At 50.7% G+C, this 13,424-nt stretch overlaps 1 protein-coding gene across 1 annotated transcript; it reads left to right on the top strand.

Annotated features, from left to right (window-relative positions):
* Positions 1 to 9,065: 9,065 nt before the first annotated feature.
* Positions 9,066 to 11,063, top strand: RTase-13 (putative RNA-directed DNA polymerase from transposon BS; the record flags this gene model as incomplete). The annotated part of the gene is made up of 1 exon (XM_037319443.1): positions 9,066 to 11,063. The coding sequence occupies one exon, from the start codon at positions 9,066 to 9,068 to the stop codon at positions 11,061 to 11,063; it is 1,998 nt and encodes a 665-aa protein (XP_037182143.1).
* Positions 11,064 to 13,424: the final 2,361 nt, after the last annotated feature.

Here is a 13,424-nt window from a genome sequence, read left to right as displayed (position 1 = left end):
TAACTCTTAACTCTTAGAATTATTCATGTTCTCGCAAATTGATTCAATGCCTCGCCTGTCTTTTTATTGGGAAACGGTTAGAAAGACCACCCCCTAGGAATTTCTGTTACTAAACTTCTAATATAAAACTTGAAGATACGCTCTCACTAGCTCCTAATACTGTATTTCCAAATCTTTGCTGTCATGTCTCCCGAACCTGTAGAAAAATAACCCGCAGCGGGGCTCGCGGCTACGCTGATGATCGGGGCCGCGTGACCCGCCAATGTCAAGACGGCTTTGCCAGTATGGCTTTCCCATAACATTACCGTCCGATCATTGGAGCAAGATAGAACCAAATTGTCATTTGGAGTAGAAGCCACAGCAGCTACGCTTTGCTGGTCTTGTATTAGCAGATGCGCAAGGGGAAGTTGACGATGCATGCTTACCCAATGTCCCTCAAGGATCCTCGAGCAAATACAATTACCAGTGTAGAGTCCTCCAGGCCTTAGCGACCTATCTGGAAGTGAAAGATACCAAACCTTTACCGTTTTGTCGAGAGAGCAAGAGAAGAACTGCGACCCGACTGCTGAAAAGTTGACACCATAAACAGACTCATTGTGGCCTGCCACATGTGCTATTTTGTTTCCCGTGTCGATATCCCAAATCTGAATTTGGCCGTCCGAGCACCCAGAGGCAATTAATCTTAATCTTGAATTCGGACATGTTGCAACACTTATGACGACAGCCTCTGCGATCATTGTTTTAACCGCATCTTTCGTACGAAGATCCCACAGGCGAATGGTGTGATCGGCAGATCCGGACGCAACAATGCCTCCACATGCAGAGACATCAACGGAATTAACAGCATCCGTATGCCCCTCAAAGACAGTGACGATCTCCGTTGTTTGGATGTCGAAAACCTGTAGAAATCTATGAGATCTTCATGGAAGCCTGGGCGTGGTCTGATCAATCTGGGGGCAGTTTTACTTACACGAATTACATAATCCCAGCTGCTAACAACAAGTCGTTTGCTGTCGAGTGTGAAGCATATGCCCTCAACGCCTAGATCTTCAACTTCATTTGGATGAGAGAGAGTTAAGACGGCAGCGAGCTCTCCACCCGCCACCTTGTATACCTCTACTGTCCCGTAACACCCCACGGCAAGATACAAGCCATTGGGGCTGAAGCAAACGCAAGATACTTCACTGTCAGGCGACAATGTTTGGACAAGGCTGATGTCCACTTTGGTCTCCACAGGTGGGTTGGAGACTGCGTACCAGCCCTCGCCCCTTTGATACTCCGGTGCTGCAATTTCCGTGCGCATTTCCGTTGGGCTCTCGATTCCAAACCCACCAGACTTACTCTGTCCGGGGCCCGGAACGTTCTGGCTAGTTGGATTCTGAGAATGACGTGCTTCTCGTCTTGAAGCAGATAATTGACTCAAGCGTTCTGTCTCCTTCCGTGCTCTAATCTTGTACTTGGGACCCCCTTTCGCGTGTTCTTTGGCTAGGTGTCTCTTCAGAGCCAGAGTGGAAGGGAAGGCGGGCCATTGACAGCCTGGCACCTCGCAAGAAACTCGTGGGCTGTGCGTCTTTTCGTGTTCGTCCCGGAGATATTCGCTTTCAAAACCTGTGCTAGCCAGTGGGCAAGATAAGAAACTGCAGGTGAACGCCGAGCAACGAAAGTCATGCTTGAACCTTTCGAGCTCCTGCACAGTGACTCCGGGATGGCTCCATAATTCCAACAATTCTTTGACTGTATGCTGATAGTTGAACAGCAGTGTGGAGAGGCTCGTAATGATTGCAAGGCCATCTGTGGCTGCATTGCTGAGGATAGGCTCTCTTGCCCGCTCCAGCTCGATGGATCTCATTGCAGTCAGAATTTTGTCAGAATTTCGGGATGACTATCGAGACCACGAATCCGACTGTAAGGAAGTCGGGTCCGTAGCTCTTGGTCCTTGTCTTGGCGTAAAGAATTGAGAGCAACTGAAAGCTCATGTGACCGACGAAAGAAAAGCGAAGTTGTGTCGAGGCCGGTTCTTGAAGCAGCAATGCTGAGTAGATACTCCATCCAGTACTCCGAAGCATAGACGTGAAGACCATGGAAGCCACGAAGTACACGCAGTCGCCGTTCTAAAATCGGGCCCGTTGGTTGAAAGACTTCTAGTCCTGACAACAGACAAGCTGTAATTGAAAGACCCTGGTCTTGTACTTGGTTGAATTCATTAAGACACACCGTGCTTTTTGAACTCATGAGGAAAGTATTGCTTGAAATTAATCAATTCGGTATGCGAGTGGCATCATATAATAAAATACACTTACTCCTTCACAGAAATATGGATGAAAGCAAATGTCGTATCGCTTCGCTCTTCAATGAGCGGCATACACATGTCAAAGAGATATTTTGGGGCAAGCTCTTGAATGTTGACGCCATCGTTTTCTGCAGAGAATGATAGAGCAGATCTTAGTTCCGCCTTTCGGAGAGGCCTTTTGGCAAAGGCAATCCAGCCCATGATTGATTGCAGACGAGATACAGAGCGTTGGTCGAAATGTGAAATAATCTTAGCAAGAATTTGTGCGTAGCTACTTCAGTTAGATTCACTAATCTCCCAAACAAGTTCAAAGTTGGCATACAAATCGCTTAACTCACGAGGAAGAGCGTCAACTGCGTCTATCACTTCCTGCTTTCTTACAAACATGTTGTTTGTCAGGTAGTTCAACACAAGTCGAGCCCAAAGAAACATGCCTAAAGCTAAGTTAGGGGATAGTTGTTGACGTAACCTTTCAGCTTAAACTTACCGTCAGCCTTTGTTGCCAACTGAAGCTCAAGACATTTGAGTTCGTCCTCCTTGAAGTCCATTCTCCGTTTGAGCTCGCTAAGTCTCTGGGCAGCGTAAGATGCTATGGCGTTCATTATCGCCTCTTTCTCCTTCGAACCTGAGAGTGAGATGCAATGCTTCTGCTTCAGCTTTCTAGAGATTGCTGGCAGCATGGTACTCGTCACTAAAATCTTACAGACCGTCGATGTGGCGGCGAAGGCCTTGGATACCATTCGCTCCAGTATGCTGATAACTTTAGGCTGATTTTCCTGGTCGCATTCGTCTAGCCCGTCCACTATCACGTGTACGTATGTTGTCTGCGATGGATTGTCGGACACAGCCCCGATCACCTCCAGGATCAAACTCTCAATCACTTGCGCCTTTACACCCCTCTGGTTGAGAATGAATTCTTTGTAAATGTAGGCAATCAGGTGGCTGTTATGTTGAATGAGTTGCAGCAAAATTGACCGGATGACTTGGTCATAGTCCGTGGATGTCCCTTGGAAATAAGTGCATATGTAAGAAACGACCATGGAATGGCCCGAGGACCGAAGAAATGTTGCTATTCGGGTCGCTAGAGCGCTTTTGCCTGTTCCTGGACGGCCATGTAGTACTAGAAATGTTGACTCCATACTACATTTCATCCACGTCGATATTCTTTTCTGGTTCAAAATCCAGTCGCGTGCTTGGGAATACTTCTGAAGCTCGGCTGTTATCATGTCGGAAATCTTGGCCTGTTGGTTGTTATCAATCTTGAGCCAGCCGACGATGTCGAGTAAGTATTTCGCGGTGCGTTCCCTTTCTTGTCTGTCGACCTCTTCTGCTGCCTCGCGTCGCAAAACTTCCACATGCTCCCTCATCTGTTTCATCTCTGAAAGACCTACTACATTGGCGGTATTGTCAACGAGCTTCTCATGAGCTTTGAGGTCGTCGATAATGCCGTCAAAACGGCGCTCGAAGTGACCCCAGGATGTCATGAAAAAAACCTTCCAGCCTATGAATTCGTTTAGAAATGAACCTCTCGTCACCTCGTGTGTGGGAAACATTTCTTACCGGCTCTGCGAACGAATTTGTAGGCCTCTTTATGGAATCTAAGAATGTCAGAGTAAAATAAGGCGAACGTATGTTGGAGCTCGACGTTAGTGTCGAATGTCTGATGCAGAATCTTGAACCGAGCCAAAGGCTCTGCAATGCGACTATACGCTCCAATGATTCTATCAAACGCATCGACGTAATCGGACGAGATCTTGCCGCCGTCCAGTCAGCTTTGAATTCGACAGCTTTGCAGTTCTTGTTCAAGTTAATATTCCATACCTTCAAGATAATCTTGATCGGAGCCCATATCCAAGGCATGTATGGAGTTCCGTTGCAGGCAGCCTCAATAGACTTTGAGTAGTGATGGAGGCCATCGAAGAGCGGAGCCAGACGTTGCATGTTCCGCAGTAATTGCCGAGCCGCGAGTTGATTTTCAACATCGTGAGCATCCTGAATGACTTTCTCCAGTGTAGTGGTAGCGAAGTCGGCACTATCGTCGCTTGAAATCGTTCGTTCGAGGTCCTTGAATGCATCGCGGATGATACGCTGGGCAGCGGGCGAGACCCGCGCTGTCAAGGGCATTTTAACAGCCGATCGCCACGTATCAGACCTACAGCCAAACTGAAGACATGTGTAGAATCATAATGGTCGAGTTCTCGTCAGGGGGTGGGTATTGAATGAATTTACAGTGAAACGAAGAGTTGGGAGCCAACTCTTTGATCAAATTCTGCCTAGGGCTGACCGCTTCTCTTCGCAGCGTCCAGCACAGCCTTCACCCTGCACAGCTGTCGGGCAGAAATGACCCCATAAAATGTGAGGCTGCATAAGGAATGGGCGCAGCAATCAGTATGATGAATGTACCAGCGAATGAGATCCTGACGCGTCGCCTGCGGGTGAGATAGTGATATCAATATAACTTTTATTTACATGCCGCAGCCCTCTTGACAAAATTCTCAATTGATGCTATGTGGTGTTTCTTACTGCATTAAGAAATGCTTGGTTGTAACGCTGCTTTTGCCTGGCTACTTGTGACTGCAATTGAACGTTTAGGTTATGATAGGTAGTTTTCTATTCTAATAAGGTATAGAAAGGTATGGGCTGGATCCTCGCCAGATTGGATGATGCTTCGATACCTAACGGAAAAATCACTCTATCAGAAGATAACGAGGGGAGTTCAGCCCCACCACAGCCTATTTCGAGAGAAACCCGCCCTAGGCAGCCAAGTTGCACTGCCTCAACCAGATCTATCCTCTTGGCATTGATGATGGAAACCCGTCGTTTGGATGACTCTAAAATGATCGGTTTACCAACAAGAGGACAGCTTTGGTTCCATTTCATATCCAGCCATGTCCTACGACCAGTTGCATTCGAACAAGCGGCGAAGACTTCCAGAGCCAACCTGCCACGGCAACATCTCGACAGAAAGTTCATGGGACTTTGACAAGCAGCCTTGCGCCTTTTCCAATCGCATTCAGGACATCATATCCTCAGACTCACCTGCGACCCAAGTATCCCCAGAATCTGCTGCTAGTAGGGGTGAATTTCACTGGGCCCAAGAATCAAACAACGATTGGAGAGAAGCCAGCCATCGTAGCTTCAACTCAGGTTCTCATCCCATCTTCTGGCAGCACCCTAACGTCAGCCTTTCCTCGCCCCCACGCCCAGGATTGAGAGGTAATCTCTCGAACGCGCTTTCCACCCACTTAGAGGACTTTACAACAGCGAACACACCTGCTACCACAACGAGGAGCAACAATTGGCCTCAAGAAATCTCTCTTAGCAACATACCGCCGCCACGGGGAACCCTCCTACATACAATCCCGCCGGCACCCACTGTTAGTGCCGTGCTGGGTCCGCAACCTGAACACTAACACCACCAAATCAACCCCCTAACAACCGGAACCCTCGCCCGCGATGGCCTCACAGCCGGCCGCGGGCCCCTCGCAGGCCCCTAGGGGTCTCTCATCCTCTATGCATAGTCTCCCCCAGACCCCTCCCCCCCCTACCTCCCTACCTCCACGACCGAGGGGCCTCACGCCCCCCCCTACCCGGCCCTTGGGAAGGGGGCCACGATCGGCCACCGCCGCCCTCCAGCAGGCTCGAGAGGGTCAAGCCCTCCGAGATGAGGCCCTGGACCTCCTCGCCAGAGGCCTAGATGCCCTCATTGGGACGGCCCCAGCACGACTGAAGGCTACAGCCCAGGGCCTCATCGATACCTTTACCCGGTTTGCAACCGCAGAAATCTCTGGACCCACCCCTGGCCCCGGCAGTGGAAAAACGTATGCCCAGGCAGCTAGTAACTCTACCGCTAGCGGCCCCGGCCCCGGCCCCGGCTCCGGCCCCAGGTTGAACCCAGCAGCAGGCCGGCAGGCCACCAGCCGCACACGCCAGCCTAAGCAGACCCAGGACCTCCGCCTACTAGTTCGGCTCCCTGCAGAACACATCCCTACCTCCAGAACCCTAGCCCCTCACTCAGTTAAGATGGTGGTAACAAGAGAGCTTAACTTACAGCCGCAAGACCTAGTTGAGGTCCGCCATACTGCTACAGGCTTCTCACTTCAGCCCCAGAACAAGGAGATCCAAGCTTTACTTCTCCAGAGAGCCCCTGAGATCAAAAGCTGCCTTACAGCTGAGAAGGTTGAGGTGCCCACTAAGTGGCATCAGTATATCGTCCCATTCTGCCCCCTCTACTTTACTAGCCTCGATGGTAGTAAGGTTAGCATAGAATCTGAAATAGAGGAAGAGGTCTTCCTAAAGACAAAGCAAAGACTTATTTCCTGGCGCCCAACCCGGGATAGCCCTGATCTAGCTACAGCTACGCAAAGCCTGGTTATCGCCCTCCCTCAATGGGTTAAGGAAGGCTTCCGCCTGTTTGGACAGTCAGGTCCTGCTCGTCTGCTCCCCCCGAGGAAGCATATCCCTAAACGACACTCCCCTGGCTGCCAAGGCTTTCACTCAAACCGCTACTGCACCCGGAAACCCCTCTGCGAGAACTGTAGCAAACCCTTAGATACTCATGAGGCTGGGATCTGCTTAGTTAGGCCTAAGTGTGCTAACTGTCATGGGCCCTTCCCAGCAAGCCATGCAGACTGCCCAGCTAGGCCCCTACTGGTTAACAGAAACCTTACTATTCCAACCCGGAAAGAACTGCGAGGGATCCAGAAGGTTGGAGAGAAGGCGTCTAACGACCTTCTAGCAAACCAGGCTAGCTCCCCAGGAAGCAGCACACAGCAAGCTGAGGCTAGGCCAAGCGCTACTTCTAAGCGCCCTCGACCCCTCACACCTACGCAAGACTCAATTATTGTTGCAGATACTGCTAGTATAGCTGGGAGCAGCAGTATGGATGAGGATGAGGCTGAAGACTCTGAAGCCCTCCCCCCCCTAACTAACCGCCCTATCCATCCACTCCCAAGCAGCAGCAGGAGCCAGAGGGTAGCCCAGAAGCCTGACTATAACGTTGTTAATGCCTACACCCACCTCGACCTCGACTCAGAGCTATAGGCTCAGGCCAGCTACCCCACAGGTACTACGAGTTGCCCAGTGTAATGTGGGGAAGAGGAGCCCAGCCCATACAGCTCTCTTAGAGCTCTGCTGGGCAGATCAGATCGACATAGTTTTGGTCCAGGAACCCTGGATAGGCTATAGAGATAAGATGCAGATTAATACACACCCAGGCTTTGACTCCTACGTACCAGTTGACTTCTGGAACAGCAGAGACACAAGGCCTAGGGTTATGACCTTCACACGCAAAGGTCTAAGGCTGCAAATACAGCAACAAAGACCTACCCAATCAAGAGATATCTTATGGGTGAAAGCTGGCGACCTCACTATTATGAACATATATAGGCCGCCAGATGAGCCTATAAACCAAGCAACCAGCCTCCTTCTAGACTATCAACCGCCAGAGAGAGCCCTTATCGCTGGGGACCTTAATGCCCGCCACTCCTCTTGGGAACCTGGGTCCCCTAGCTGGAATCGAGGAGACGATATTGCAGAATGGGCGGAAGGCTACAATCTTCTGTTTATTGGGGAGGTTGGGGCCCCTACCCATACCCACGGGCATACCCTCGACCTAACCCTCTCAAATATTCCCTTTACCGAGGCTTATATCAGCCCACACCTACACCCAGGGGCTGACCACAAAGCCATCACAATAATTATCCCTATGAGTAGGGCCCAGGAACAGGGACGCCGGGCTAACCAGCTCTCAGTCCCAGAGTCAGCCCTACCACGGCTGATCGACCTAGTAAAGGCTGGGGCTACAGCCTTACCTACTCTAGGGGAACTGCCCAGCCCAGCAGAGCTGGACACCCTAGCTGCCCAACTGGTCAGCCTCTTCCATACAGCTATTCAAGCCGTAGGCAAGAGACGGACTAATCAGGGTAGGGGAGCCCCCTGGTGGACAGAAGAATGCTCAGTAGCCCACCAAGCTGCTATTAAGGCTAGGCGCCAACAGGCCCAAGAACCTGGGCTGGTCATACCTCCCCCTATCCTAGAGGAGCAAAAAGTCTTCCTAACAACTGTGAGAAGGGCGAAACGCACCTACTGGACTGCTAAGATCGAAGAGGCTAAGACAGACCAAGACCTATATAAAATTATAGGCTGGCGGAAGTCTAGCCTAGCAGTTAAAGCTCCGCCTCTAATAGTGGAAGGGCAGACGATCAGCAATACCCACGATAAAGCCCAAGCCTTGCGGAAGGCTCTACTAGAGCGATTTAGTGCTACAGACGACCTATCTGGGAACCCTTTTGCTACCCCAGTGGTTATAAGTCGTATTATACCCTGGCAGAATACAGTTAGCATAGAGGAAGTACGCCAGGCTACTCTGACAAAAACTACAACCCCTGGGACTGATAGGATTACTACAAAGTTGCTACAATGCACCTGGGGATTAGTAGCCAAGCCTATACAACAGCTCTTCCAGGCCTGCGTTCAAGTAGGCTACTTTCCTAGACCCTTCCGCAATGCGGAAATTGTCATGATCCAGAAGCCGGGGAAAACAGATTTCTCTAAGACTGGGTCTTGGCGCCCAATATCCCTGCTGTCCTGCTTAGGCAAAGGCTTAGAGCGGCTGATAGCAAAGAGGATGGCCTACCTTACTATCCTAGAAGGGGTTGCCAGCCCACAGCAGGTTGGAGCCCTACCAGGGAGGGCTGCAGTCGACCTGACAACCTGTCTAACCCATGAGATTGAGAGGGCTCTAGATACAGGGCTTACTGCGACGCTAGCAACAATGGACGTCAAGGGGGCGTTTGATTCCGTCTTACGAAACCGACTTATAGTCAGGCTACGACAGCAGGGCTGGCCTAGTAGCCTGATCAGACTGATCTACACCTTCACCTCCAGCCGAACAGCCTGCGTCAGGCTAGAGGATACTACTACAGAGGACTTCCCTCTATCCTGTGGACTACCGCAAGGCTCTCCACTGTCCCCTATCCTCTTCCTGCTCTATATAGCTGATATCCTAGCTGATGATCGGAAGCTGCGGTTTGGCTATGCAGATGATATAGGCTTAGTAGCTACTAGCCCCTCGCTAGAAGAGAACGCTACAGCCCTAGGCCAGGAGATCACTAGTATCCTCAGCTGGGGAACAGAAAATAAAGTCGCCTTTGATCCAGCTAAGTGTGAGGCAATCCACTTCAGCAGAAAACATAAACAGACAACAGACCTACCAGATATCCAAGCCAGAGGCCTAACTATTAAGGCCTCAATAAAGCCTATAAGATGGTTAGGGGTCTGGTTTGATAGGAGACTCTCCTTCCAACACCATGTAGGAATAAAGGTAGCAGCAGCAAAGAAGGTAGCCTATTTCCTACAGCACCTTACAAACACAAAAGGGGGGCTCCCAGCAGCTGCAGTTCGAAAAGCAGCTATTGCTTGCGCCCTCCCAATAGCCCTATATGGAGCTGAGACCTGGTATGCAGGCTTGACCAGACCAGCCCTGAACAGCAGCACCAGTATAGTCGGCACAGGGCAGAAGGGTTTAGCCTGTAGAGTCGGAAGAGTTATTACAGCAGCAGCAAGGGCTATCCTACCTGTCTGGAGGACCACACCAACCAGTGCCCTCATCCGAGATGCTGGCCTACCAACAGCAGAGGTGGCCCTTGAGGCAGCGCGACTACGCTTCGCTACACGCCTACAGAAGGTTGACCAACAACATCCCTTGGTCCCAAGGCTTCTACAGCCAGGGCGGCAGCAGACCAGGCTCCAAAGAACAGCTGGCCTCTTACCTAAGTGCCCAAGGCCAGCACTCCTACAGCCGCAATACCCCCCCGGGTCTCACCACCCTATAGTCACACAGACGAAGGAAGTAGCAGCAAGGATCTTCCAGGCCTGGCTTAAGACTGTGCCAGATAAGCATACTATTATCTACTCAGACGGATCTAAGGCCCCTGATGGCGCTACAGGGTTTGGCTTTGTTATATACCGTAAGAACAAACGTATAGCCCAGGGCTGCGGCCGCCTTGGCTTAGCAGAAGTGTTTGATGGGGAGGCTGAGGGGGCGAGGGCAGGGCTCCGACGGGCCCTCCTTACCTCCCAGGGCCAGCCTATACACATCTGTATCGATAATACCAGCGTTATCCAGGGAATCCGAGGCAGGGTCCCAGACTCCTCACAAGCGGCCTTCCTTGAGATCCAAGAGGCAGCTAGGATCCATGACATACGAACCCATTGGTCCCCAGGGCATGAAGGCATCAAAGGGAACGAGGAAGCAGACAGCCTAGCCAAGGAGGGCACAACCTTGCCAGCCCCTAGGGGCCAACTAGCCACCCTGTCAGGGATCAAACGGCTAGCTAGAGAACGTATATGCCGCCAGTATAGAAAATGGTGGAAGCAAGAGGCAACACCCCGCTATACCCAACTAGGGCTTAAGGCTTCCCTCGCCTGCCCCCCTGAACTAGCCCTGCCACGGGCTATACTCCACCATCTCCTAGCAGCCCGGTCAGGCCATGGAGACTTCGAACAATACCATCAACGCTTTAACCATACAGAAGCACTGCTTACCTGCTCCTGTGGGGAGGCAAAGGAGGCAGACCACCTAGTCTACTGCCGAAAGACCTTAGCGAGGAGGCTTCAGTGGCCGACCCTCCACCCTTCTAGTCCACAGGAGCCTATAGGACCAATAGGATCTCTGGATCGATACTACAAGGGGCTAATCACTGATCATGAAGGCTTCCAGGCCTTTCTCTGCGTGACAGACTTCTTCCGGAAGATCTGCCCGCGGTACTAGGGCCCAGGTCTGAACCTAGGCCTTAGTAACGAACCCCCTCCTCGTAGAGGAACTGACGAGTATAACGGAACCAGGGAACCAGCGGGAACTAGGGACGGATAGAACACATAGTAGCCTATGGGCAAGATTTGGAGGACGTTAGGAAGAGGCGTGTAATGTAGAGTATATAGCTTGAGCCTGCGGCCCTCCACGCCATATACCCCTCGGGAGGTCGGCCGCAAGGGCGGCTGCGCCCTTGCCGCCACGGCGTTAAATACAACAACAACAACAACAACAACAACAACAACATACCGCCGCCAGGAACACTTGATGGGGGGGCTTCAGGGATTTCATGTACCAATGCCTCATTCAAAAAAATCCCCGACCTGAACAATTGCAACTTCTCACGGCCGAACTATTGGCTCCGGACCACGCATGCTCTACCGGCTTTGGAAGTACAACCGCCAATTTCCCCAACATTGCTTGGATCATCCACGCATCGTAACTATTCAGACTCCAACTCACGAGCTCCACAATTCTTTCCTGCGGCATGTCTAGATTCACCCCTCAGAAATCCTCCATTCCAAGCTTCTCTGTCGCTTGGAGGTCCAGTGGAACCTAGTCAACTATCGGGTGAGACGAGTGGCGTTGGAATGGAGGATGAAGCGGAGGAAACCGGCCTTTATGATGCTGAGGATACTGAGGAGAAGCCACGTGATCTGGAATCAGAAGTAATATGCTTTGGCATGGTAAGCCCATTGATCCAACGTGCATGCTCTGGCTACAAGGCGTTGCTGAACCCCCTCAGTTTGTGGACATTGCGGCAACATGTCGGTCGTATATTCTGACAAATGCGACGACTTTCCCAGTTGAGCTTGGAAATGCATCATCCTTTATTGGCAAACATGATCCCAACTTCATGGGAACCGTTTCCTCAGATGTCACTTATCTCACCAACGCTCTTTTGGCCGACAGGGATACAGAGCTTCAGGTCATCTGTTCTACAACAGAAGAAGCGCTCACAATTGCAAACGGTGAAAAGCGTTTTCATGGGCCCTTTTCATGGGCCCAAGGCTACGGTAAAATGTTCATTGAACCTCATTCTCTACGGGAAAAGCAACCACGCGGAGGACATTGTACTGTTCATTGATCAATGCAATGAAGACCTCGACTATGCTGAAAAGATATATCTTCAGGATCCCGTGGGCTGCGACCGAAATGTGCGATACTGCAACCCGCAACGTCTGCCTCCATTAAACCCTTAAGATTATCAGTATACTCTAGACTTAGGAGGAAATTGCCAGGGTCTCGTTGAAATAGAGGACCTTGAACCACTGCCCGATTTGCTGGAGCTTTTGGACTCCCCAGAGGACTTGCCAGAGGCCTTGCAACCCCCGGCAATAATGACAGAGCTGAAGAGGTATCTATAGGACATCCGTTCGCTTTCATTGAGATGGATCATTATAGCTGACTTCAAATTACATCAGGCATCAGAAGCAAGCTTTGACGTTCATGTTACGACGAGAGCAAGGCTGGACATTTGATGGAACGAGGCCTGACGTCTGGGAAGTAGAAGGAACTGAAGATGGCAAACGGTAGCTTTATTCTTCTCATTTCACCTGCCTGATTTCACTGACATTTCAAAGGTTCATTAATCGAGTATCTGGCACTCGTCATGATTACGAACCTCCGAGCTTTTACGGCGGCATCATTGCGGATCCGATGGGCCTCGGCAAAACGCTCGCAATGATCACTCTTGTTGCCTCTGACTCTTACTTCATGGCACAAAGCGAAGATAGTAGCTTGTCTGGCGTTCTGGGCGAGGAGTTCTGTGGCTTAACGTTGATTGTGGTGCCGCCGGCGCGTTTTGTTTTGTGAATTCTGTTCTTAGCTTTAACAGCCCACACTGACTTAAATGTAGTTCTTGGAATGTGGGATGAAGAACTTACGAGGTATGAGTGCTTTCAAAACAGGACAAAAGAAGAATTACTGCTATTTCCACTGTTTTATGATTAGATAGAAGCTGATCTAATTCCGTCCGCAGACATACTGAGCCTCGGAGATTGCCATGGCGTCTGCACCATGGAAAGAATCGCCAGAGGCATATCTCAGAACTAGAAAGCACTACAATAGTGCTGACGACATACCATACAGTATCCACAGAGTGGCGTACCGAGGCTGCTCGCGAGTCTTCTATGCTGTTTACGACCCGCTGGAGGCGAGTGATACTGGATGAAGGTACATCATGGTCCATGTTCATTTTGTAATATGAAACGCAACATTTACTCACAAACGTAGCACATTTCATCCGAAACAGGGACTCAAAAATGGCGAAAGCTGTCTGTGCTCTTGATTCCGTCTCGCGTTGGGCCGTGACTGGCA

This window comes from Colletotrichum aenigma, assembly GCF_013390185.1.
Source record: "Colletotrichum aenigma strain Cg56 chromosome Unknown KSG_Cg56_contig03, whole genome shotgun sequence".
Taxonomy (NCBI): domain Eukaryota; kingdom Fungi; phylum Ascomycota; class Sordariomycetes; order Glomerellales; family Glomerellaceae; genus Colletotrichum; species Colletotrichum aenigma.
This window is presented reverse-complemented; position numbering and strand designations above follow the sequence as displayed.